This window comes from Chenopodium quinoa, unplaced genomic scaffold (assembly GCF_001683475.1).
Source record: "Chenopodium quinoa cultivar QQ74 unplaced genomic scaffold, ASM168347v1, whole genome shotgun sequence".
NCBI classification, from domain to species: domain Eukaryota; kingdom Viridiplantae; phylum Streptophyta; class Magnoliopsida; order Caryophyllales; family Amaranthaceae; genus Chenopodium; species Chenopodium quinoa.
Window position 1 is genome coordinate 1,951,548 of NW_018744092.1, and position 25,242 is coordinate 1,976,789.

At 33.5% G+C, this 25,242-nt stretch overlaps 1 protein-coding gene and 2 pseudogenes across 1 annotated transcript; 1 reads left to right on the forward strand and 2 right to left on the reverse strand.

The window, feature by feature from the left end:
* Positions 1-902: 902 nt before the first annotated feature.
* On the forward strand, positions 903-7,727 carry LOC110691807 (phytochrome C-like). The gene is made up of 6 exons (XM_021868765.1): positions 903-1,154; positions 1,909-4,050; positions 4,563-5,376; positions 5,571-5,867; positions 5,990-7,116; positions 7,355-7,727. Exons 2-5 carry the CDS (start codon positions 1,959-1,961, stop codon positions 6,201-6,203), a joined length of 3,417 nt encoding a protein of 1,138 aa, XP_021724457.1. The 5' UTR covers positions 903-1,154; positions 1,909-1,958; the 3' UTR covers positions 6,204-7,116; positions 7,355-7,727.
* Positions 7,728-8,673: 946 nt separating this feature from the next.
* Positions 8,674-9,925, reverse strand: LOC110691808 (annotated as a pseudogene).
* Positions 9,926-12,167: 2,242 nt separating this feature from the next.
* Positions 12,168-16,751, reverse strand: LOC110691809 (annotated as a pseudogene).
* Positions 16,752-25,242: the final 8,491 nt, after the last annotated feature.

Here is a 25,242-nt window from a genome sequence, read left to right on the forward strand (position 1 = left end):
ATTCGACCCACTCGGCCTGAGTGAAATCGTTGGCTGGCGAGTGTGGTGTGAGGAGGAGTCTCCTGAAGCCTCCCTTTCTTGAGAATTGGGAGCTTTCGAGGAAGAAGAAGATGGTTCAGGGGACGGTGAAATTGGTTGATTTTCCCTCACCGTGATCATGTCCCTATCCTTCCGTAAGGGGGTAAAACCACCCTTCTTTCTAGCACTTTTGGTGCTTTTGCCACTCTTAGTCATGTTTTTCGCTAGGGGTGATTGATTTATGACTTGATTTTTTGTATCCTCCCCACAGACGGCGCCAAATTGTTTCGGATGAAAACAATGGGGTCTTCAGCAGGCTTTTTTCGAGGGGGAAGACTAGTCTCGGTCCAAGTGACAGCTGGGCCGAGGGTTTCCTGCACAGCAAACACACGTAAAACTGTCGTCGGGGGTTGTGCCGAGGAAGACCCCTCCGATGCTGAAGTCAGTACAGTGTATAAAAGAGAGAGAATGAGCTATGCAAGAGATTTTAGTGCTTGAGGCTGATTGTGAATGAATGTGAAATGAGGTGGATGTTAGCTTTTATACCTTTGCTCAATTAAAGGACTTGAGCCCTTGGAGTAAAGTGAGCTTGCCACTTTGACCGGACCATTGACTGACTTGGCATTGGGCTGGAGAGTTGAATTATATCATTTGTGGACCAGACCCAATTGAGGATTAACTGGACTCAAACAGGCAAACAATAGTTATCCAAAGTTTTCATAGGAGAAATCAGAAAATTCATGATTCATGATTTGAGGAATGATAGGAGAATGAGAATAACAAAGAAACATAAAATCAGTTGAATATGATTCTTCAAATTTGAGTCTTTTTTACCACAGTTTTGGCTGACCAATAAGGCAATAACCACAAACGTGGGGCCAATAATAGAAGATGAACCAAACAATCAGTCAGCTTTCTTTCTTTCCTTGTAAGAGATTTGCTTCGAGGCATCTCTCAACTTCTTTGGTGGACCCATTTTTTTATACTTCTATTAACCTTTAACAAAAATTCATGATTCTCACTCTCTACTTTTTTTTGTGGGTTTTGTGTTCTTCGTACTATCAAAGCCTAGCTTTTTAAATGATTCTCTTCTATCAGTTTTTTCTTCATTTCAAGCTCTTCTGTACAATTACATGGTATGTTCATATTCTTTCAGCTTTATGAAATTTTTTTGATTAGAATTGGATTTGCAATTTCATGCCTAATTTTATAGTCCATTTTGTTATGGTGATTTTTTTTTTTTAAGCACTTGTTATGGTGATTATTATGCTGTGAATTTGCTTATACTCCATGATTTTGCTTGAATTTAGGTGGTGAGCAATTTTACTGAATTTGCTGCACTGAAATAAGAAATTAGAATGTAGAAATGAGAATTGGGTGAGAAAATTGGATAGTTTGTGTGTGTCTTAAGGCTAAATTAAATTGGGTTTTACTCAAATTTGAATTGTTCTTTTGATAATTGAAGGATTATAATTGAAATGGATTTGTTCAGTTGATTTTTGAAGAAATAATTGAAATGGGTTTAATTCAAAGTGTAATCTTTGTTTGTTCATTTGGTAATTGAAGGCTAATTTGAAATGGGTTTAACTCAAGTTTGAATTTTTTGTTCTTCTGAATATTGATGGATTATTTATTGAGATGGGTTTTATGGGTTTTATAAAACTTACATTTGATAATTGAAGGAGTAAATGAAATGGGTTTTGTTCAGATTAGTTTTTTTTGTTTGTTCATTTGTTATTTGAAGGTTAACTTAAATGGGTTTTCCTCACATTTGAATTTTTTTGTTCATTTGGAAGAATAATTGGGGTTCTTTTCTTGAATTCCATTATTTTTTTTTGTTGATTTTGGGTAGCAAGGAACTAATTGAGTAACTATACTCTGATTGTGTAGGTTGTGTTAATTGAAAAGGCTTGTAGAAGAAAGAAGAGTTGCAGTGAAAGATGTCTTCGAGGTCAACTCAAAGGACAAGTAAGATGTCTTCAAGGTCAACTCAAAGGACAAGTTCTAGGGGTAGTTCGGCTCGTTCGAGGCATGATGCCCGGGTAATGGCTCAAACCCCCGTTGATGCCAAGCTTGCTTTGGATTTTGATGAGTCGAAGCGCCACTTTGATTATTCATCCTCAGTTGATGTCAATTTGTCAAATTCTACTAGCAATATCTCTCCTTCAACAGTTTCATCCTACCTTCAAAAGATCCAAAGAGGGAGTCTTGTCCAGTCTTTCGGGTGTCTGATTGCCATTGATGAGCAGGACTTCCGTATCCTTGCGTACAGTAAAAATGCCCCTGAGGTGTTGGAGTTGAATCCAACTGCTGTCCCCAACTTCCAACAACGTGAGGTTCTAAATCTTGGAGCTGATATAAGAACACTTTTTAAAGAATCAAGTGCTTCTTCACTGCAAAAAGCTGTACATCTTCCTGAGGTTAATCTTCTCAATCCCTTGCTTGTTCATTGTAAAAACTCGCATAGGCCTTTTTATGCCATTCTGCATAGAATTGATGTGGGGTTGGTCATAGACTTGGAGCCAGTAAATGCTGATGATACAGATGTAACAACTGCAGGAGCTTTAAAGTCTTATAAGCTTGCAGCTAAAGGGATTTCAAGATTACAATCATTGCCCAGCCAAAATATTCAACTTTTGTGTGATGTTTTAGTTAATGAAGTGAAGGAATTAACGGGTTATGATCGGGTTATGGTGTATAAATTTCATGACGATGAGCATGGGGAAGTGATTGCTGAGTATAGTAGGCCTGAATTGGAACCTTATCTTGGCTTGCATTATCCGGCAACAGATATACCTCAAGCTTCGAGATTTTTGTTTTTGAGAAACAAGGTGAGGATGATATGTGATTGTCTTGCTTCTCCCGTGAAGGTGATTCAAGATGAAAAATTGAGTCAACCTCTGAGTCTTGGTGGATCAACTTTAAGATCACCCCATGGTTGTCATGCACAATATATGGCAAATATGGGTACCATTGCATCTCTTGTAATGGCTGTGACAATTAATGAGGAAGATGATGAGGTTAATGATGGACAGAGAGGAAGAAAGCTATGGGGTTTGGTTGTGTGTCATCACTCAAGATCCAGATTTGTTTCATTTCCTCGAAGATCTGCATGTGAGCTTTTAGTTCAGGTCTTTGGCATACAAATAAACAAGGAAGTTGGTTTGGCTGCTCAAATGAGGGAAAAACACATTTTGAAAATTCAGACTGTTCTTTGTGATATGCTCATGAGAGACTCCCCTGTAGCCATTGTTACCCAATCACCTAATGTAATGGACCTGATTAAGTGCGATGGAGCTGCACTCATCTTTAAGAGCAAAGTATGGCTCCTTGGTATCACTCCAACTGAGGAACAGCTTAGAGATATAGATCAGTGGCTTGTTGATCACCATGGCCCCACTAAAGGATTCAGTACTGACAGCCTAAAAGAAGCTGGTTATCCTAATGCTTCACAACTTGGGGATGCAGTCTGTGGGATGGTTTCAGTTAGGATAACTTCACAAGATATCCTGTTTTGGTTTAGATCCCATACAGCGAAAGAAATAAAATGGGGTGGTGCAAAACATGACCCTGTGGACACCGATGATAGAAGAAAGATGCATCCAAGATCATCATTTAATGCCTTCTTAGAGGTAGTCAAGTGGAGAAGTCTACCTTGGGAAGACATGGAAATGGATGCTATCCATTCATTACAGCTCATATTACGAAGAGTATTGAAGGATAATGCTACAATTACAGATGATTCAAAAACCACTACAAACAATTCAAAAATGATTGTGAATGTGCCTGGAGTTGATAACTCATTAGTGAATCAACTCCAAACCGTGACTGGTGAAATGATTCGTCTCATTGAAACAGCTGCTGTTCCGATTTTCTCTGTGGACGTGTCTGGTGTCATTAATGGATGGAATGTCAGAATGGCTGAAATAACTGGTTTACTTATAGAGAAAGCAGTTGGCTTACATTTAGTTGATGTTGTTGCTGATGAAACAGTTGGAACAATTAAAAATGTTCTCTCCTTGGCTGTACAAGGTAGTCAGTCTATTATACTCTAATTTGGTTTCCCTTCTTCCAGCTATTTTACCACACTTAACAGTAAGCATCTTTTTATAAAAGATGGATGATGTTATTTTTCAATTATTCATCACATTGATGTTTGGCTACTCATATGCATAACAATTATAATTTTCATACTTAATTCATTTTCTCTAGGCTGAACATGATAGTGTAATGTTTAATGTAGCTGCAAATTACCTCACCGTTGTTGATTTTTATATTGATGTTGATTTGATAAAAGTAAAATGGAAGTTAAACCTGACATCACGTGATAGGAATTTTCTGCTCCCCCCCCCCCTCCTCCTAATGTCTTCTCTTTCAGGAGAAATGAAAGGTATGTGAAAATCCTGACAAGTGATCATAGTGTATACATGTGCTTTGAGTAAGATTGTGTGAGATCATATTTGTTCGTATTCATCAATTAACTTTGCTCTTTATCCTTACTATTATTTTTCTCTGCTGTTCTCCATGAAAATTTGAATTGGCAGGCATAGAAGAGAAAGATGTTGAAGTAAGATTAAGAACCTTTGGTTCCCTGGAAAAGGATAACCCTGTGGTTTCAGTAAATGCATGTTGTAGTCGGGATGTGGATGAAAATGTTACAGGAATTTGCTTTATCGGGCAAGACGTTACTTTACAGAAAGTCATTATGGAAAAATATACTCAACTGCAGGGTGATTATACTGGAATTGTGAGGAACCCTAATCATCTTATTCCTCCAATATTTATGATGGATGAGCAAGGTCTATGCTTGGAGTGGAATGATGCAATGGAAAAACTATCTGGTTTTGGGAAAGAGGAAACCATTGGTCGGATGCTTCTTGGGGAGGTGTTCACTACTGAAAGTAACGGTTGCCTGGTCAAAGATCATGACACCTTGACCAAGCTCAGGATACTACTAAATAAAATAATCGGAGGTGAGGATGCAGATAAAGTGTGTTTTATGTTCTTGGATCGGCATGGTAAATGTGTTGATACATTGCTCTCTGCAAGTCCACGAACTGATGCTGAAGGAAAGGTCACCGGAGTTTTGTGTTTTCTCCATTTACCAAGTCCAGAACTTCAATATACCATGCATTTGCAGAGGATTTCGAAAAAGGCTGCTGAGAATACCCTAAATAAGTTAGCATATTTTCGAGAGCAAATCAGAAATCCAATACAAGGGATGCTATTTACACGCAATTTGGTAGAATCATCTGAGTTGAATGGAGGGCAAAAGCAGTTGATGGTGACAAGGACATTGTGTGAAGATCAGTTAATGAAGATAGCTGAGGACACTGATATCCCAAGTATTGAGGAAGGGTAAGATAATAAATTTAGAATTTGGAGTCTTTCCTCATCATTATCTTCCTTTTTCTGCTTCCTTCATTTGAAAATTCAAGGTGTTTGTCTGAGCTAAAATTATCACTTCTCCGACAACTTAAAGTTGTTTATTCTGTTTTGAATTTTCTATCAATATCTTAAACTACAAATCGAGTTTTGATTGTTGCTTGCAGTTACATGGAAACCATAACTGCTAAATTCAATCTTAGGGATGCTCTTGAGGCTGTCATGAGTCAGGTAATGCCCTTTAGCCAGGAAAGCCAGGTGCAGCTCATGCGTAATTCACCTTCTGGTCTATCTTCTATGTATCTGGATGGAGACAATTTGAGGCTACAGCAAGTCCTTTCAGATTTTTTGGCAGTTGCTATCCGTTTTACCCCTGCATGCAGTGGATCCTCTGTTATGTTCATGGTAAATCCTAGAAGGGAATCTCTAGGAAAAAAGATGCAACTTCTTCGTGTTGAATTTAGGTAATTACCAGATGGAAATTTGATGTTATGATCAATTAAATCTAAAATAAGAAGAAAATACACTGCAAGTGCTACTGTCATCCATTACTGATAAAATTATGAATACTGGCGAGTCTTTGCAGGATTATACATCCATCCCCAGGGGTCCCAGAAGATCTGATCCAAGAGATGTTCCACCGCAACACAGGCATGTCAAGAGAAGGACTGAGCTTGTACATTAGCCACAAGCTTGTCAGAATCATGAATGGCACTCTGCAATATCTTAGGGGAGAAGGTCACTCATCTTTCATCATTCACCTGGAATTTCCGCTTATCCAAGATATTGGCCACAAGTGAAGTTACTTTAAACTTCTTAAGCAAAGCAGCTGTCAAAACTTGGAAGAAATCTTATTCCAAGAGGGCAGTTCAAGAACTGATCTCTGTAGCCTTGCACCAGTTTTCAGATAATGAGCAGGAGGGGCCTTTGATGAGTTATTCTTTTTAAGAATTCTGCGAGCCATTGTTTGCGTTTCAATTTACTGGGGAAAGGGCTTTCACACCGTTCAGTGTTCCATTTTGTGGTTCAAGCCCTCATGAACATTCTGAACTTATGGTGTTATAGGAAGCTGTAGGCTGTAGCTGAAAGGGATATTTTAGGACTTTGAAAATGGTGGTTATTGGTCAGAATAATGACTTCCAAATGAGTTCGGTAGGGAGGCAATATGTATTTTATGAGCTGCTATGTGCAGATTAATTTCGATGTTTCTCTACAGGGTGAAGCTGAGTAAAATAAAACAGATTTGTAAATATGCTGATCTGTCACTTCTGTTCTGTTGTAATTAGTGAAGTAGCTAAATCAGGTAGGCGGATTTGTGCGAAAGAGGGCTCCTGGGTACTCTCTTCTAGGATATAGTCTTCAGATTGTAGTTCGATACCAGTAGCTCTAGCTAGAATATGAGAAAGTCTGATGAATAGAGGACAGAATATCTCAAGGTTCATAGAAGAGTCAATTTGTATATGCAGTATCCATCTAATTGACATTAATCCACTGCTTGACATGCGTGTGTATGACTATGCTCAAACATTCCAACTATGTTAGTCTCTCAAGTGTTTTCCGGAAAGTCTTCTTTATAGAATCAATGGCCAAAGTAACTCTATCTCATCTACCTCTTTCCAAATCAACTGCAACATCAAAGAGAAAGGAGGGGAATGGAATCAATGGATTTTCTGTTTTACACAGTACTTCTGGCATTTTCATCTACTGTCATATGTAAGTCTCTACTGCAATTCCTTTATGCTTCTTTTTTCTTTCTTGCATATTTATCTGTGAAATCGAGTACGTAAAACCATTTGAAAAGGAAAGTGTGAATTCGCACGGTAAAGATTCACATGTCTGATGTACTGTAAATGCCCCGCTTTATGGATATTGTGAGAAAGTAGCTTTTCTCTTGCTTTATGTTGTGATAAAAGAATCACCTTTGTATACTGCTTACTGTAGTTTTTCTCAGGGCCATATTTCATCAAAGTTTGTACAGATGCGAAAAGCAGGTCCCCTACATTCCGACTTGCAAAGCCAGATTATGAGCTTCCTAGGTATGTTTCCTACTGTAATAGATACATCTTACAAAGTCATCGAAGATATTATATCAGTGTTGACCCTCTGGAGTTATGACTTGCAAGATTTTTACAATTGAAGTTTGTCCCATGTATACCTCATCCTGATTCCAAATAATTACTTTCTTTGTTTGACAACAGTAGTCTCATGTACTGGTTTTTGATGTCTGGAAAAATCTGGTGCATCCGTGCATGGGTGATGCCCTGAGTAACTTTGTAAAATATAATTAAATTTTTGAATAAGTGAACAGAATTGTTAACTAGGAAGTAGCTTGTCCTGTGAATAGCACAACTCCGATTGTGTCATCTCTTATAAGGAACGTGAATAAATAGTTAGCTATGAAGTTTAACACAGGCATTCTGCATTTCTTTTTCCCAGGTTAAAAAGAAGGAGAAAATCCAAGTTTCTCTCTAAGATAAATCTGTAAATATATCTCCTCTCACAATATAATCTTTTCCTTTTATTAAATAATAAAAGTGAAATTGTAAAGTTACACAGCAATAAATGCATAAAGTTGTGAGAGGAGATAAATTGAAATGTTAATCTCCTGTGCTTCCTCGAAAAGAAGTGTGAATTGCATTATAGATAGTCAGAATTACTGTTTGTTTTGGCTTTTGGAATTTGGATACGGTGAGAAAGTGGCTTTACTTTTTGTTTTATGAAAGTGATGAGAAAATCACTTTGAATGCTTTTTGAAGTTTATCTCAGGGCCATATATTTTGCTTCGTACTCCTTATTAAAGTAATTGATCATGCTAGAAGAGAATGTCCCTTTAATAATTCAGGCTTGCAAAGCCATATAATAAAGAGCTTCATGGATACAATTCCTACTGTATATAATGTGGAGTAAATGTATCTTGCTAAATGGGGTATTTGGTTAGCGTAGTTTTGAAATGAGGTACGACATTAGAATGGGTGAAATCCATAGTTCCATACCTATTCTTTGTTTTTGAAAATTTTAATTTCTAAACTCAAACCTCAATCCCACAATGTATAGGGTTTAAAATTCTAATGAGCCCTAAGGAAGTTGATATGGCTCTCAAGTCAATATCTTTGAGTATTTCAAATAAAATTAAACACATTATATTAAGAATGGTGTTTAAGTACAGGTACGGTAGTGTCCTAGTGTGTTTGTGCTTTGTAACGGTTACATTATTATATAGATACGTTTTGCGAACCAAAGCGAAATTAATAGCAACTTTGTTATAGCACATACATCAAACTTCACTTTATTTACTATCGGACTACACCAATATCTCTCATACACAATATAAGAGATACAAATAGGTGGATAACTTGCCATTTGCCAAGTGTGGCACTAAACAAACTTCAAACGAAAAGCATAATAATTAACTATAACACCCTCACAACATTGATACTAGATACATTTACAATTGTCTAAGATTGATTCAAACTCGAACTTTTAACCCTCAAGAGGATTCATAACTTGTCCAGTGAATAACACAGCTCCGGTTACGTCATCTCTTATAAGGAACATAAATGAATAGTTAGCTACGAAATTTAACATGGGCATTCTGCAACACTTAAATAGAGCTCTAGAAGAAGCAGTAGATTCAGTCCCTTCCTCGTCGATCTCAATAAAGGATTTCTGAAAAATGTCTGAAATGTAAAGTGTTTGAGCCACGGCTGATGAGTTTGCCATTTTCAGTAAGGCCATCCTCCTTAAAGGGCAATTCAACTCCCAAACCCTTTAAAACATTTGAAGCCTCAAATCCAAACGAACAGTTGGACTTAGGAATCTTAAATTCAACTGCTTGAACTTTTTGAGCTAATAATGGAAGAAGTTTATGTAGAAAACCAGGTTCCGAGTTTAGTTTCTGCATCAAGGCGGGAAGCCCATCTTTTTCATCTGGAAGGAAGAAATACATAGAAAATAGGCGCTTATCTTCTTCTCCTTGTTCATAAGGAAGACGAAGAACTTTAAAACCAATGAAAGCTTTGATGAACTGATCGTACTTGGTGGTCATAAAAGGAACCTTAATTGAGTTGCCATTCAAAAGATAAAAATCATCTTCCTTTGTTTGCGATGCATTAAACTTCTCCTTCCATGCCCCCTTGAAGTAAATTGTGTTTGCAAAAATGAGCTTGGTGTTGCAATCAATGGAGTTAGGAGGTAACAAATCGCTTATAAGGCCATTTAGTTTTGTTCTTAGCCCATGAATTCACATCCAAGGCCACTTCGTTGTCCTGCATACATATATGTATGAACATCATACGATTACTCGATTAGGTTGCTGTCAAAAGTTAGTGAGTACTGAGTAGCAAGTTATTGAGTTATTCAAACTTAATGGAATAAAAAATAAACTTGTAGCTTAAAATCATAGTAGGTCACAATCACAAGTTCACAACTATGAAAACTAGTGAGTAATTAAAAATATTTTGTACGCCTTCCATTCATATGATTCTCTCTATACCTCTTCCCATCATATACGTCCTCCATTTTTATTTTATTTTATTTATTTATTTATTTATTTATTTATTTATTTATTTATTTATTTATAAGTTTGCAATAACAATTTATATAGAAATTTGATGAACATTAAAATCAACTTTAAAACAAACAAAAATAATTAAAACAAAACTTTGGTCAAGTGATAGAAGTAGATATACGTTGTTGCAAAAATCCACTTGATTAGAAGTAGCTTTGTAAACATGATCAAGTAGTTGTTTGAAAGTGGGGTTAAGAGGAAGTGTTTGATCAACCCAAACACCATTAGCATAGCTCAACTTAGGCCCACCAGCGGCGCTGCCATCAGCAAAGACGAGTGATAGAAGCTCTGCACAAAGTTTGTTGAGTTCATCAGAGGAACTAGCCTTAAGAAACGTAAGAAGTTGGTCACGAGTTGAGCCGGATGATCCGGCAGCGATCACTCTAAGTATGACATGAAGTGAGAGTGGTGAGATAACCAAGTTCTTGTCCTTATTTGTAAGAAGTTTCGTAGCCCACCATGCTTCGCAATATTAATAAAATAAAGTTACATAAGATTCTCATCTTGACTCAGCAAGCTATTCCCCACCCTTGCTTTTTAAAAAGATACAGTAACAATTAATAAAACGTGGATACAATAAAAGTTGATTGCATGATTGATGTTGTGGGGCTCAATCTTTCGTCATTTAATCCATCATTATTTCTTGTAGTTCACCTTCACTATCTTTACTGTCCTTATAAAGATTTCAAACAAATGTTCTTTCCCTTCTGAAGATAGGAATTTTCAAGCTTCAACTTCTTCGATTTATTCAGAACAGACTCACCATTTTCAATTCCTTCGTGTAGACAGTCATTCAACCATTCAGGGGCTACTATACTTGTATTCCCAACATGAATGATTACTGGTGGTTCTTGTAAGATACTGAGCTATATAGAAAAATCAATATGCTCTAGCCTGGATCATTTACTTTACTTTGTGGAACACAAATAGGGTCTTTGATCTTTAGATAAATTTTTTCGAACATTATTATTAAGTAATGTGGCTGGGGCCTGGGGGTTTGATATATCCATAACGTACTACTTCTATGTTAGCACACGTCACTCGGACTTGATCACGTCTTTCTTTGTATCGAGCTGATATGTCTGTAGGTTGAGATACAGTAAAATCAGAAAATAAAAGGATTGAAATGTGGGTTGAATTCGATTAATGTATGTATAACGTTGTGACATGTTAGAAATATTGTCTTAGAAGTAAAATTTGTCCCGACTATGGTGCAATCGGAGATGGCGTTGCCCCCAAGATTTAACACAACGACCTCTCTTAATTTGCACTCAAAAAGAGAGATTAGAAACTCACAATATGCTCACAACTAATTAAGAGAGAAAACTGGAATAATAGAGGAAGAATAAGAAAATGTTTATGTGTGTTTCATAAAAAGCCACGAAAAGATTAGTTTATAAAGATAAAGAAAACCGTAACTGTTGGAGAGAATCAAGCCACGAAATAATAGTGGGGAGAAAAATCAGCGACAGTTACAAACGTTGTTGTGGGCTTCGTAACTAAACAATCTCATAAAAGCTGGAACGTTAGTTACGATTTGGCCCAAAAAACACACCACACCACACCACGTGCCACAAACCGACCAGACGGCAGCGGTGCGCGTGTGGGGATGCCCCTTTCTAGCCCACAACAATAGGGAAAGCACTTCAAACATTAAAGTATAAACACACGTATTTAAACCAAGTAAAACTTACTTCTCCAACCAACAAACAAAACCCTTTTCTTCCAATAATAAATCAAGTGAAGCCTTTCTTATTCCACCAATGTGGGATAAAGAGTTTTCCTCAAAAACAAATAAATTACTTCCTTATCATTATTTTCAACGATGTCCATTTTCTATAAGAGCTGGAATTTTTTTTATTTGGACTTGTATCACAATACCATTGGTGAAGAAAGTCCCACCACCCAATATCTTCTTAATAAATAAATGCCACATACAAGATTGTAACTATATTTTTTTGGTCATTAATCATTTTTTAATTTCAATCTACTACTTGACAAAGTTATTATTGTTCCTCTTCGACTGTTCTAGCTTTTATACAATATACCATAACATAACAGGATTGGATAAAATTCTTATATGCCTTAAAATATAGCTTTTTTTAAAGGACATACATTATTAATGGTGAAGAAGCTAAGCATTAATAGCAATTACAAACGTATATACAATATATGATGAGTCAGTTAGGTATGGATAATGATCATGCACGCACAAATGCACATTAGTTATATATGTAATTCTCTGGTATTGACATAAATACTTCATTAAATTAATACTGGCCAAAGTGACACTAATCAAACCAAAGCATGAAATGTTATTGCTATATACATAATTATGGCATAGATAGGTTTATCAAACTAGGATTGATTCACACTCAAACTTGAACATTTCAATTTTCAAGAGGATTCACAACTTGTCCTGTGAATAGCACGGCTCCAGTCACGTTTTCTCTGATAAGAAACATGAATGGATGATCAGCCACAAAGTCCAATGTTTCGTAACTTCTTAAGCACAGCATTCCGAATTTTCCAGCCGTAACAGCAGCAGCTTCAGTACCTTCCTCATTGATTTCAATAAAAGATTTCTGGATAATGCTCGAAACATATAACATTTGAGCTTCAGGTGAGTCTGTCAATTCGGTGAGGCCACCCGGGCAGTTCTAGTCCTAAGCCCTTGAGAATCTTAGAAACTTCAAATCCAAACGAAATCTTGAACTTAGGAAGCTTAAAATCACCCACAATAACTTTTTCGAATGGAAGGTGTTCATTTAGGAAACCAGGTTGAGAGCTTACTTTATGTACCAAGGCTGGAAGCCCATCTTTTGCATCCGGAAGGAAGAAATACATGGAAAATCGGCGCTCATCTTCTCCTTGTTTATAAGGTAGGCCTAGGACTTTAAAACCGTCGAAAGCTCTGATGTATTGCTTCTTTTTGGTGGTCATAAAAGGCACCTTAACTGAGCTACCATGAAGAAGGTAAAAGTCATCTTCCTTTGTTAGTAATGCATCAAATTTCTTATACCATGCTCCCTTAAAGTAAATTGCGTTTGCCAAGATAAGTCTGGTTTGATTATCAACGGAATCAGGAGACAACAACTCTTTAATAAGGCCACTAGTTTGCTTCTCAGCCCAGGAATTCACATCTGCAGCTACTTCAGATGCCTACAAAAGATAGTAAAGATGTAACCAGTGTGCACATTAAATTAGGTTGCTATCAAAAAAGTAGTAAGCCTCGAAATAGCTAGTATATCATACTAATAAAATGTTTTTTTGTAACATGGTACATCATGATATATAATCATATCAAGATCTAAGGAGAGGTTAGCTTATTCTCGTGTAGTTCCTATATTCTTTTTTATTTCATTATATCATGTTTGCCACCACATAAATTTAACCATTATTACTCCCTCCGTCCCATAATACATGAGACGTTGGACTTTTTTTCACTATTTATGCATTAGGTTTGACCATAATTTTTTGCTAATGTAATAAAAATATGTTTTATCTAAAAATATATTTTATGTTGTTAGATAGGTTTTAATATAAGGTTTCATAATATAATTTTAAAAAAAAAATTCATTAATATTTAATTATATAAAAATAAAGTCAAAATAGTGCATTGGCATGTGTGCAATGTTTGACTGTGTCGTGTATTATGGGACAGAGGGAGTATATCTTTAATAATTATTGAGTTTATACTAAGGTCCTGTTCGCTTCATCCTATTTTTGTTAAATTGAAATTATAATTGCTGATCCTAAATTGTTTTTACTGAACTAAAATTATTTTCCTAAATCTCCATTATAATTCTTGTTTAAAATTACTAAATTATATTGAATTGAAACTATTTTTACTGATTTTCTTTTATAATTCTTCTTTAAACTAATTAATTTTTGGACTTTTTGTGAATAACTACCTTATACAAGTCTGTTTTTGTGAAAAACTACCTTATTAACAAAATGTTGTAAGAAACTACCTTTTAAACAATAGATGTCGTAAGAAACTACTTATGAAACAATTAATGTTGTAAAAAGCTACCTTTTGCCAAATTATTGAATTAAATAAGAGACATTTAATGACCTATTTTCAATCATTTTTTCTTGTTTTTCCACCCAATTTCTCCATGACCCCTTAAACCCCTAATTCCCCTTCTCTTTTATTGTTAAATTAAGTACATGGTAGCAACTTACAACATTTAGTTTTTATAAGCTAGTTTCTTACAACAATTTTTTATAAGGTAGTTTTCTACAAAATTTGATGTATATAAGGTAGTTTTTCACAAAAAGTCCTTAATTTTTACTCAACCGAACTTATTTTTACTAAATTAAAGTGAACAACGCCTTTAAAAATTCATAGTATGTAGTAGATTCCGCATGACTATATATTTTTAATTAAAAAAGAAAAAAAAAAAAAACCTCATACTTTTCAAATTTCATGTCAATAATTGATAAGTTCGGTCAATGAATTGGGGTAAATGACTTTTCAGAAGTGACCTCTCTGTATTAGAGGTGTCAAAATCTGACCCAACTCGAAAAACCGACCTGAACCGACAATGATTTGTATCCGACTCGTACCCGAAGAATAAGTGAAAATAGTGACATGTAACCTGAACCGAAATAGACCCGACATTAACTGATTACCGAATAGACCTGATAATTTATGACCTGAATCCGAACCTTTAATCAACTTGATATTAACCGAAAACCGGTTTGACCCGGCTTGATCATGATCCGAACCCGATTAGTACTCGACTTGTTTAGAATCTGAAATCGATTATAACTTTGTCACAACTAGTTACTGACTCAGATGGATATTGACCGACAATCGATTTGACCCGACCTGACAATAATCTGAACTAGAAATAACACTCAACTTGATTAAATTTTAAAAATAATAAACACCTAATATAACCTTTTACTTATCTGAATGATAGTGATCATTTAGTAACCCATTATCCGAAATTATCCAACTCGTTAAACCAACTTATATTGACCCGCATTGGTATTGTTTTGACTCAAAACTGATGTGGACTTTAATTTTAATTAAAATACAATTTGAAAATGTTATCAAAATTATCATAAAATAGAAATAGCGGAATATTATAATTTTTATATGACCTACTTACTTCTACTTTGTATTATATCCGATTCTAAGAATGACCCGACCTGACTAAAATTTGACCCGAGCCTAAGAATGACCCAACTTGAAGTTCATCCGACCGAAATTTACCTACTTCAGACTTGTATGTAACTGACTTGACACAAACCGGACCCAAAACATTACCCGACCCAAATTGACTCGAATCGAACCCGAACTGCAATCGAAAAGTTATAAAGTCTGTTACAATCTGAATTGAACTTGACCCAACCCGACTTGGACCCGACTTGTAAGTATAAAGAAACCGACATGATCCGACTTGAATTTGACCTGAAATCTGGCATGACCCGACCTGAATCCGACTTGAATACCCGATTTGACACCTCTACTCCGTATGAATGTTAATAATGTTAATAGTTAGCTAAATTAGATAAACGGTTTTTTCACCATATACCCCTAAGTTTTTTGTTTATTCATCATATACCAATGAATTGTTACAAAAATTCACCATATTCCCTTAATGATAACAAGATGAGTGGAATTTGGGTAATTATGCATCAAAACCACCTTAGATCTCTCCCTTCATCTTCGAAACCACTCATCTCCTTTCTCCAATCACGAAACCACTCCAAATCTCCGTAATCATATCCGTATGATTGATTTTGAGGATGAGAAAAAGAAATTTAGGGTGGTTTTGGGGGTGAGAAAAAGGAATGTGGGTGGTTTCGGGGGTCGGGGAATGTAGTATTTAGGGTGGTTTTACGTCATAATTAACTCTAATGACTAACAAAATATATTTTTGTGAAAATTTAGGAGTATATGATAAATTTAAAAAAATTCAGAGGTATATGATGAATAATAAAAAAAACTCAAGAATATATGATGAAAAACCGTTAGATAAAAGTTACACTGAGATTGTTTGATTTACAATAAAATTAGATGTACAAAAAAATTGGGTAATCTTATCGATATTCCCCAGAACACCATATACATTACATATACACTCTCTCCGGAATAATAAAAAGTCAACGGCAATAGTAGAGATTAGAGATAAATTCGAAAAATCCATACAGTAAGAAGAAGACAGACGAATCCAATTCAAAACTATAGGCTATAGCAATTGATAAGTACAGTAAACATAAAAAAAAAAAAAAAAAATACGGAGTAAAAGGAAAGAAATACATACTTTGTTGACAAAATCAACTTGATTAGAATCAGCTTTATAAAGATGATCAGCAACTTGTTTGAAAGTAGGCTTAAGAGGAAGTGTTTGATCCACCCAAACTGCATTGGCATAGCTCAGCTTGGGCCCACCAATGGCGCTGCCATCAGCGAAGACGAGTGAAACAAGCTCCGAACAAAGCTTGTTGAGATGATCGGAGGAATCGGACTTGAGAAACGACAGAAGCTGATCACGAGTCGAGCCGGATGAACCGGCAGCGATCAAACTCAATACGACATGGAGTGAGATAGGTGACATGACCATGTTTTTGTTTTTCGCCTCATTTGACAACACACTTCCGGTTAGAATCAATGAGACGTCCGTTAGGTCGGAGATTGATTGCTGAAGGTCCATTGATCCCTTTGGTATGGAAGAGACTACCAATGGGTATGGGTTAGTCTCACGATCAATTTTTTTTTAAGTAGTCTTACGATCTATTTAAACGGCAAATTCAAGTTTATCTCTACCACGTACATCAAGGCCCTTCGCTGGTATTTCACATGCTTTAATTTCACATGACATGGTTGGGTAGCCACGCTGGTATTTCACTTCGCTTGTTAATAGCCCAGCAGGCCAACGTGGTATTTCACATGCATTAGTAGTAGACTAGTAGGGGTGCTTATGAAACGATACAACTTGCGAGCTACTCAAGTTCGACTCGGTAAAACTCAACTCAAGTGAGCTCGACTCGAACTCGAAACTGACTCGAAATGTTAACGAGTCGAGTTGACCATTACTCGACTCGAAAGCTCGAAAGAAGCTCGAATTGCTTCATATAATATTATTTACAAAAAAAAAAAAATTTGATAAAAAAAAAAACTTTTGTTTTTAGATTAATAATTAACTAATAAACATTATTTATATACTCTTATCATCTATATATATATATATAGAGGAAGGCTCATGTAAGAACCCTCCTCTATATAAGAACTCAATCTTATATAAGAACCAATCTCAACCATTTATTAGTTTTGATCCAACCATCTAAAACCATCCTTTAGTAATGGCATTTCTGTAATTCTTTTTTTATGTTCTAAATTTTTTTGCCTACTCTTATGTTCTAAATCTAGTCTACCTATTTTCTAATTTTTTTTTTCTATGTTCCAAATTTAGTCTACTTATATACTAAAGTTTTTTTTTTTTTTTTTTTTTTTTTCTTCCTATGTTCTAAATTTTTCCAACCTATGTTCTAAAGTTTTTTTTCTTCTTCTTATGTTCTAAATATTCTTTTACCTATGTTCTAAATTCTTTTGCCTATGATCTAAATTCAGTCTACTTATGTTCTAAAGTTTTTTTTTCCTAAGTTCTAAATTTTTACTACCTATGTTCTAAAGTTTCTTTTTTTTTTCTTTTTTTTTGTTTACGTTCTAAATATTCTTTTACCTATATTCTAAATATTCTTTTATCTATGTTCAAAATTTTTTTTTTCTATGTTCTAAATTTAGTCTACTTATGTTCTAAAGTTTTTTTTTCCTGTGTTCTAAATTTTTTCAACCTATGTTCTAATTTTTTCCTATATTCTAAATTTTTTCTACCTATGTTCTAACGGTTTTTATTTCCTATGTTTAAAATATTCTTTTCCTATGTTCAAAATTCTTTTGCCTATGTTCTAAATTCAGTCTACTTATGTTCTAAAGTTTTTTTTTTTTTATTTTTTTTTATTTTTTATTATTATTTTTTTTTTATGTTCTAAACTTTTACTACCTATTTTCTAAAGTTTTTCTTATATAGTTATTTATAAATATTGCCTATGTAGGATTCGAACCTATATCAACTATGCATTTGCATAGTGCTCTACCACTTGAGCTAATAGGTTTTTAATATAAATCAACACCCTCCCATAGAAGCCGAGGAAAACAATCACATGCAATGTAGAAACTCAAATGCGACAATTTTGCATAAAGAAGATCTATGGACACCCCATTGAACTTAAATCTCATCACCGGGACAAAAGCATCAGGCACAGGGTGCAACTTTGTAACCTCAGGCATCTCAGAAAGCATCTAATGGAGTTCTTCGAAGAAATCTTTCTATATCCAGTAAAATATAACAAGTTAAGGGGCACTAAAGTAGCAAAAAATAATGGAAAAAGTATAGAAGCAGACAAAAGTTATATCTTACCTCTCGCGTAGCATGTCTAGGGGCAACACATAGGATATTTATATCAACTCCAGGACTACGCACCTATTTACAACAACCAAAAAAAAAACAAGAAGAAGAATTTAAAGCATAAGAAAACAAATATCTAGAACATAGGAAAAAATTTAGAACATAAGCTGAAAAAATAATTTAAAACATAGGAAAAAATTTAGAACATAAGCTGAAAAAATAATATAGAATATAGGAAAAAAATTTAAAACATAAGTTGAAAAAATAATTTAGAACATAGGAAAAAATTTAAAACATAAGCCGAAAAAATAATATAGAATATAGGAAAAAAAATTTAAAACATAGGCTAAATTTAGAACATATGAAAAATAATTTAGAACATAGGAAAAAATTAAGAACATAATCTGAAAAAATAATTTAGAATATAGGAAAAAATTTAAAACATAAGTTGAAAAAATAATTTAGAACATATGAAAAAATTTAGAATGTAAGCTGAAAAAATAATTTAGAATATATGAAATAATTAGAACATAAGCAGAAAAAAAATTAGAACATAGGAAAACTTTAGAATATAAGCCGAAAAAAGTTTAGAACATAAAGAGGGGTTCTTATATAAGATTGGGTTCTTATATAAGGAGAGGTTCTTACCGGATCCCTCCCCTATATATATTACCTCCGTTTTTTATTATTTGCAATAAAAGGGTATTATTTGTGAGACATAAAATATTCCTTTGTTGCAAATAATAAAAAACGGAGGTAGTATATATATATATATATGAGGGCTGTAAGAACCCTCCTCTATATAAGAACTCAATTTTATATAAGATTCCATCTCAACCGTTTATTAGTTTTGATCCAACCATCTAAAATGATCTTTAGTAATGGCATTTCTGTAATTTAGTCTACTTATGTTCTAATTTTTTTTCCTATGTTTAAAATTTAGTCTACTAATGTTCTAAAGTTTTTTTTCTATGTTCTAATTTTTTTTACCTATGTTCTAAAGTTTTTTTTCTATGTTCTAATTTTTTTTTACCTATGTTCTAAAGTTTTTTTTCCCTATGTTCTAAATATTTTTTTACCTATGTTCTGAATTCTTTTGCCTATGTTCTAAATTCAGTCTACTTATGTTCTAAAGTTTTTTTTTCCTATGTTCTAAAGTTTTTATTTTTTTTTTATTTATTTTTTTAATGTTCTAATATTCTTTTACCTATGTTTTAAATTTAGTCTACTTATGTTCTAAAGCTTTTTTTTCCAATATTCTATATTTTTTCAACCTATGCTCTAATTTTTTCCTATGTTCTAAAGTTTTTTTTCTCCCTATGTTCTAAATATTCATTTACCTATGTTCTAAATTCTTTTTGCCTATGTTCTAAATTCAGTCTACTTATGTTCTAAAGTTTTTTTTTTTCCTATGTTCTCATTTTTTACTACCTATATTTTAATAAAGTTTTTTTTTTTTTTTTATGTTCTAAATATTCTTTTACCTATGTTATAAATTTTTTTTTCCTATGTTTTAAATTTAGTCTACTTATGTTCTAAATTCTTTTGCTTATGTTCTAAATTCAGTCTACTTATGTTCTAATGTTTTTTTTTCCTATGTTCTAAATTTTTACTACCTATGTTTTAAAGTTTTTTTTTTTTTTTTTTTTTTTGTTATTTATAAATATAGCCTATGTAGGATTCGAACCTACATCATCTATGCATTTGCATAGTGCTCTACCATTTGAGCTAATAGTTTTTTGATATAGATCAACGCCCTCCCATAGAAGCAGAGGAAAACAATCACATGTAGAAACTCAAATGCCTCAATTATTACTACAACAACCACCATAGCTCATAAATTACCCAACACATGCTTACAAATTACCCAACACAACTACTACTAGGAAGTATTATCAAATAAATTACAATCAGTCTGACAGAGGAAAATATAGAGTTGGATGTTCATCCATTGATTCCGTTCTGAAAATTGCATAATTAGTTGCAAAACCAAACCAAACCAACATAATGAAATATGGGTATTCTAGTAATATTAGCTTATTCATATAAACTAATATAAAAATGAGTAGACATCATATATAAACACGAGTACACCACATAATGAAATATGGGTAGTCGGAAACTGAGAAATTAGTAATCTAAAACCAAAAATTGTACAATTATATACAATTATACACACAAAAAAAAGGCTATACATACATCAGTCATTAAAAATGAGATAAGGGACCTTTAGTATGATAGAAGAATCCTCACCATCTGTCCTCCATCTTTTAAATAGCTTTGGACATTGTGGAACCTTAAGCTGTTTTAAAGACCCCATGCCACCTACAGAATTGGGAAATGGTTTGAGCAGTGGGCAACATTAAATCTAAAGCCTTTGTAAAGCAGATAGGTCACAAAGTGACTCAGGAAGTGTTATTAAGTCTGGACAGTTTCTAATTGAAAGGCAGTGTAGGTGGGTGAGTTTCCTAATCCACTCCGGGAGGGTTTTCACTTCATAAAATGAATTTAGTCCCCTTCGTATTTAGCATTTAGCAGCACAGACTACAGAAAAAATGAGCATTTGGAACCTTTTTCACACAGACAAATTAGCAAACACGTAGCAGGCATAAACAAATGACAACAAACAACTCATAAAACACAAATCTTTCAACAACCCATTACATTTTTAAGTATTCTGAATTCAAGTAACACATTATAGCTTAAATTTGTCAAATCAATTGGATTAAAAAGCTTCAATTATGGTATAATTAACAAGTTTAGAGAAAGAAATAATACCTGGTATAAAATCAGAAATCAGAGCAAAATTTTGAAGTTGAGAGAAAGAGTAAGGGGACTTGGGTTGGAGTTTGGGTGATTGAGTAGGGAAATCACATAAATTTCAAAGGTTTTGAGCTTAATTATCTGTAAAAATCGAGTATCTAAGAATATTGCAGGATATTCCTCATATCTTATTTCTTTTCTGGTAAATAACGAGCATTTGGAACCTTTTTCACTTCATAACAACATCCTACATAATTCCACAATTTCAACCACAAATGTTTACCATTTAGCAGCACAAACTACATAAAAAACGAGCATTTGGAACCTTCATAATATGAATTCAGTCCCCTTCGCCATATGTAGCCCCTAGAAAACAGCCTTGGCTTCCCCCACCCCCGATTACCACTTTTCTAAGCTCTGAAACGCAGCACACAAAAGGATCTCCCCTGAACTTCCTCTACATGCCGCACCCAGCCAGAACATCTTTAGAACATACGACACCTAAATTTAGAACATACGACACTTAAATTTAGAACATGATCATGAATAATCGAACATGTAATTTAGAACATTGATACGAAGTATAATAATGCTAATCAATTAACCTAAGTATACTAATGCTGCAAATTACATCTAATCAATTCACTACACTGTATAAATAATTTATAGCATAGAACTAATTTAGAACATAGGCCAAAAAAAATATCGCAGTACAAAATCGTAGTATATTCCAGTATATTTTTCAGAGGTAACCTTACTAAATGAAAATATCAAAAAATCCTCGGACAATTACAGTACAAAATTGAACAAAATTGCAGTACAAATCAAATAAAATTGGAGTACAAAAATATTGAAAATTCGGAAAACATCGAACAAAGTTGCAATTGAAAATTCGAACCATAAATTGGAAAAAAAAATCACTTAAAAAATCGCACAAATCGAGCCCTAAAATAGCAGGCAATAAAATGTTGATGCAATTTCGAACATAAAACAAAAATCAAACATAATAGATGCAATTTCGTAACAAATTCCTTAAAAATTCGAGAACAAAAAAATTAACAAAAGCGCCGAAATTAAATTGCTTGAACAAACATACCTTAATTTACCAAATTGCAAGAGAAATGACTGAAAATCGCTGAAAAAGTCTTTCAATGCGCTCTAATAATGGAGATTTTTGGGGGTTTGAGGAGAGAGAAAACAACGAGATGTTTTTGTGGAAGGAGAGAGAAAATAAGGATTTATATGGAGTATTATCTTAATACTTAATTTCATCTTGACCGTTTAATTCAATCAAATTGTACGGATTAGATTGGTTCTTATATACACTTGGGTTCTTATATAGGGAGGGGTTCTTACCGGATCCCTTCCCTATATATATATATATATATATATATATAATTTTCAAATGACAAAATTAAAAAGAATGAAGAGATGGTATACTAAATACTCCCTCCGTATTTTATTAAGTGTTACGGTTTGACCTGTACATAAGGGGAAGGGCGTGGGCCATGGCCTCTCCCTTGGTTTTCATTACTAATTAAAATTTGCAAATTAGTATGTTAAAGTGTATCATAGCTTAGGCCCTGTTTAGTTCACCTTATTTTTACTTATTTCAGAAAAAATAAGTTCAGATCAGAAAAAATAAGTTCAGATCAGAGAAAATATATAAGTTCAGATCAAATTATTATTATTATTATTATTATTATTATTATTATTATTATTATTATTATTATTATTTATTATTATTATTATTATTATTGATTTATGATGTATCGGATTTGATTTTATCGTTTGTTTGAACTAGCAACATTGTCCATGTTATTAAATAGCACAAACAATAAACGATAATAATTAAAATTTCATTATAAGCTCCAAATATAATTTTCATTACAAGAAGTTCCAAATTTCCTTCGCTATATTAAGTTGTATTTATACACCCATTTCATATAGAGGAGCCTAACGCGAACATGGGTCGGAAGTAGAGCTGTCAATTCAGGTAAACATGTCGGGTAAGTGTGGGTCGGATTAATTCGGGTCGGATCATTTCGGGTTGACTACATTAATGCACATGCACCTACAAAGTAGTAGTATTCGTAAATAGTAATTACTAAATTTGAATAAAGAATGCACATGCATCCAAAAAGTAGTGGTATTCATAAATTTTCATAGGTTTTTTTGAGACGTAAATTATAATACATTTGATAATAGAGAATTTTTTTGAAAATATTTGAATAAGCTTAAATAGGAAAATAACTCATAGAATCAGGGAAAAAAAAAATATGACGTAATCCTAGATTGCTAGTTAATTTCGGGTCAATAACAAGTCGGGTTGATTTCAGGTCAGGTTAATGATAGATCGGGTTGAATTCGGGTCGGGCTAGAAATAAGTCGGGTTAAATTCGGGTCGGGTTAGTAATAGATCAGGTTAAATTCGGGTCGGGTTAGGAATAGGTCAGGTTGAATTCATGTCGGGTTAAATTCGGGTTTTGACGGGTCAAAACGGGTCAATGTGTCATTCCCACACAACCATACACGCATGAATAAAAAAAGGTTCAATAGAGGAACAAATAAATAAAAAAACACTTAAACGCCCTAAACAAGTTAAATATAAAAGCTGAAATAAAAAAAAGGAAAATGAAATCTAATAATCACACCTTTGCTCCATCTTCAAAAAACAATCTCACCTTTTGAAATTTTAGAAACAATTCCATTAACAATAATGATATTATTATTATTATTTAATAATAATAATAATATAATATAATATAATAGTAATAATAATAATATAATATAATATAATATAATAATAATATAATACAATATAATATAATAATAATAATAATAATAATAATAATAATATAATATCATAGTAATATAATATCATATAATAATAATAATATAATATAATATAAATTAAATGATCATAATAATGATAATAATAATAATAATAATAATAATAATGATAATAATAATGATAATAATAATAATAACAATAATAATTAAACATTAATATTGATTAACATTAAAAGTAGAATATTGAAATAATTAAAGTAAGGTCAAATCAGAAAAAATAAGTTCAGATCAGATCAGATCAAAAATAAGTTCAGATCAGATCAGATCAGAAAAAATAAGTTCATATCAGATCAGATCAGCTAAAATCAGGTGAACTAAACAGCCTCTTAGTTGGTAATATAGTTAAAGAGATCTTTTTTCGAGGTCTCAAGTTCAAACCTAGCTCCTTACAAGGTTATAGTACAACTCTAGGAATTAATTTCCCTATTTTATGTATTTTGAATTATTTTTAAATAATACTTGCTCACACTATTTTTGACATTTCATTATTAAATTTATTTGTGCACGAGATACTAGTACATATACAAAGTTTGGCCCCTCTAATACAAAAATTTTGGCTCCGTCCCTGCGTGAAAGGAAAGATATAATAAAAAAAAGTAGTAGTGGGTTTGGGTGGGAACCATGAGAGGAGAGAGATATAATGTTTAAATATAGCTTTTTGCCAAAAAAGGAAGTGTAACACTTATTAAAACACGGCCGAATTTGATAAGTATAACACTTATTAAAAAATCGAGGGAGTAGGGAGTTTACTAAGACGGATCAAATTGCGAGATCGACTCGGTCAAATTTGATCAAAACTCGATTCAGTCAAAACTTGACTCAATAAAGCTTGACTCGATATGTTAACGAATCGGGTCGAGCTACCCTAAACTCGAAATCGACTTGCATCATAATCAGCCCTGATTAGTAGTAATGCTGGTATTTCCATACTTTTAGCGTCATGACATGGTTGGGTAGCCACGCTGGGCATGTCCACGCAGGCAAATGTAATACGGAGTAGTAATGAATTTTTTTTCCGTTATGTTTACGGTTTTCTCCGTTTTTGTAGACCGTCAACTGACAACATACGAGTACGATCTTCCCTTAATCAGACTTTTTATTTTAGGGTTCTTCGTTGTTCTCCTCCAAATTAAAAAGAGCAATCCTCTAATTCCACTCAGAATTGATAACTTTAATTCTCTATAAGTGAAAATTGTAAAAGTTATATATAATTATAGTAGTTATTGAGAC

Coding starts and splice junctions, on each gene's coding strand:
- LOC110691807 (XM_021868765.1), top strand. CDS start 1,959: ATGTCTTCGAGGTCAACTCAAAGGACAAGTAAGATGTCTTCAAGGTCA. Junction 4,051..4,562: donor TCTCTCCTTGGCTGTACAAG/GTAGTCAGTCTA, acceptor TTGAATTGGCAG/GCATAGAAGAGAAAGATGTT. Junction 5,377..5,570: donor ATCCCAAGTATTGAGGAAGG/GTAAGATAATAA, acceptor TGTTGCTTGCAG/TTACATGGAAACCATAACTG.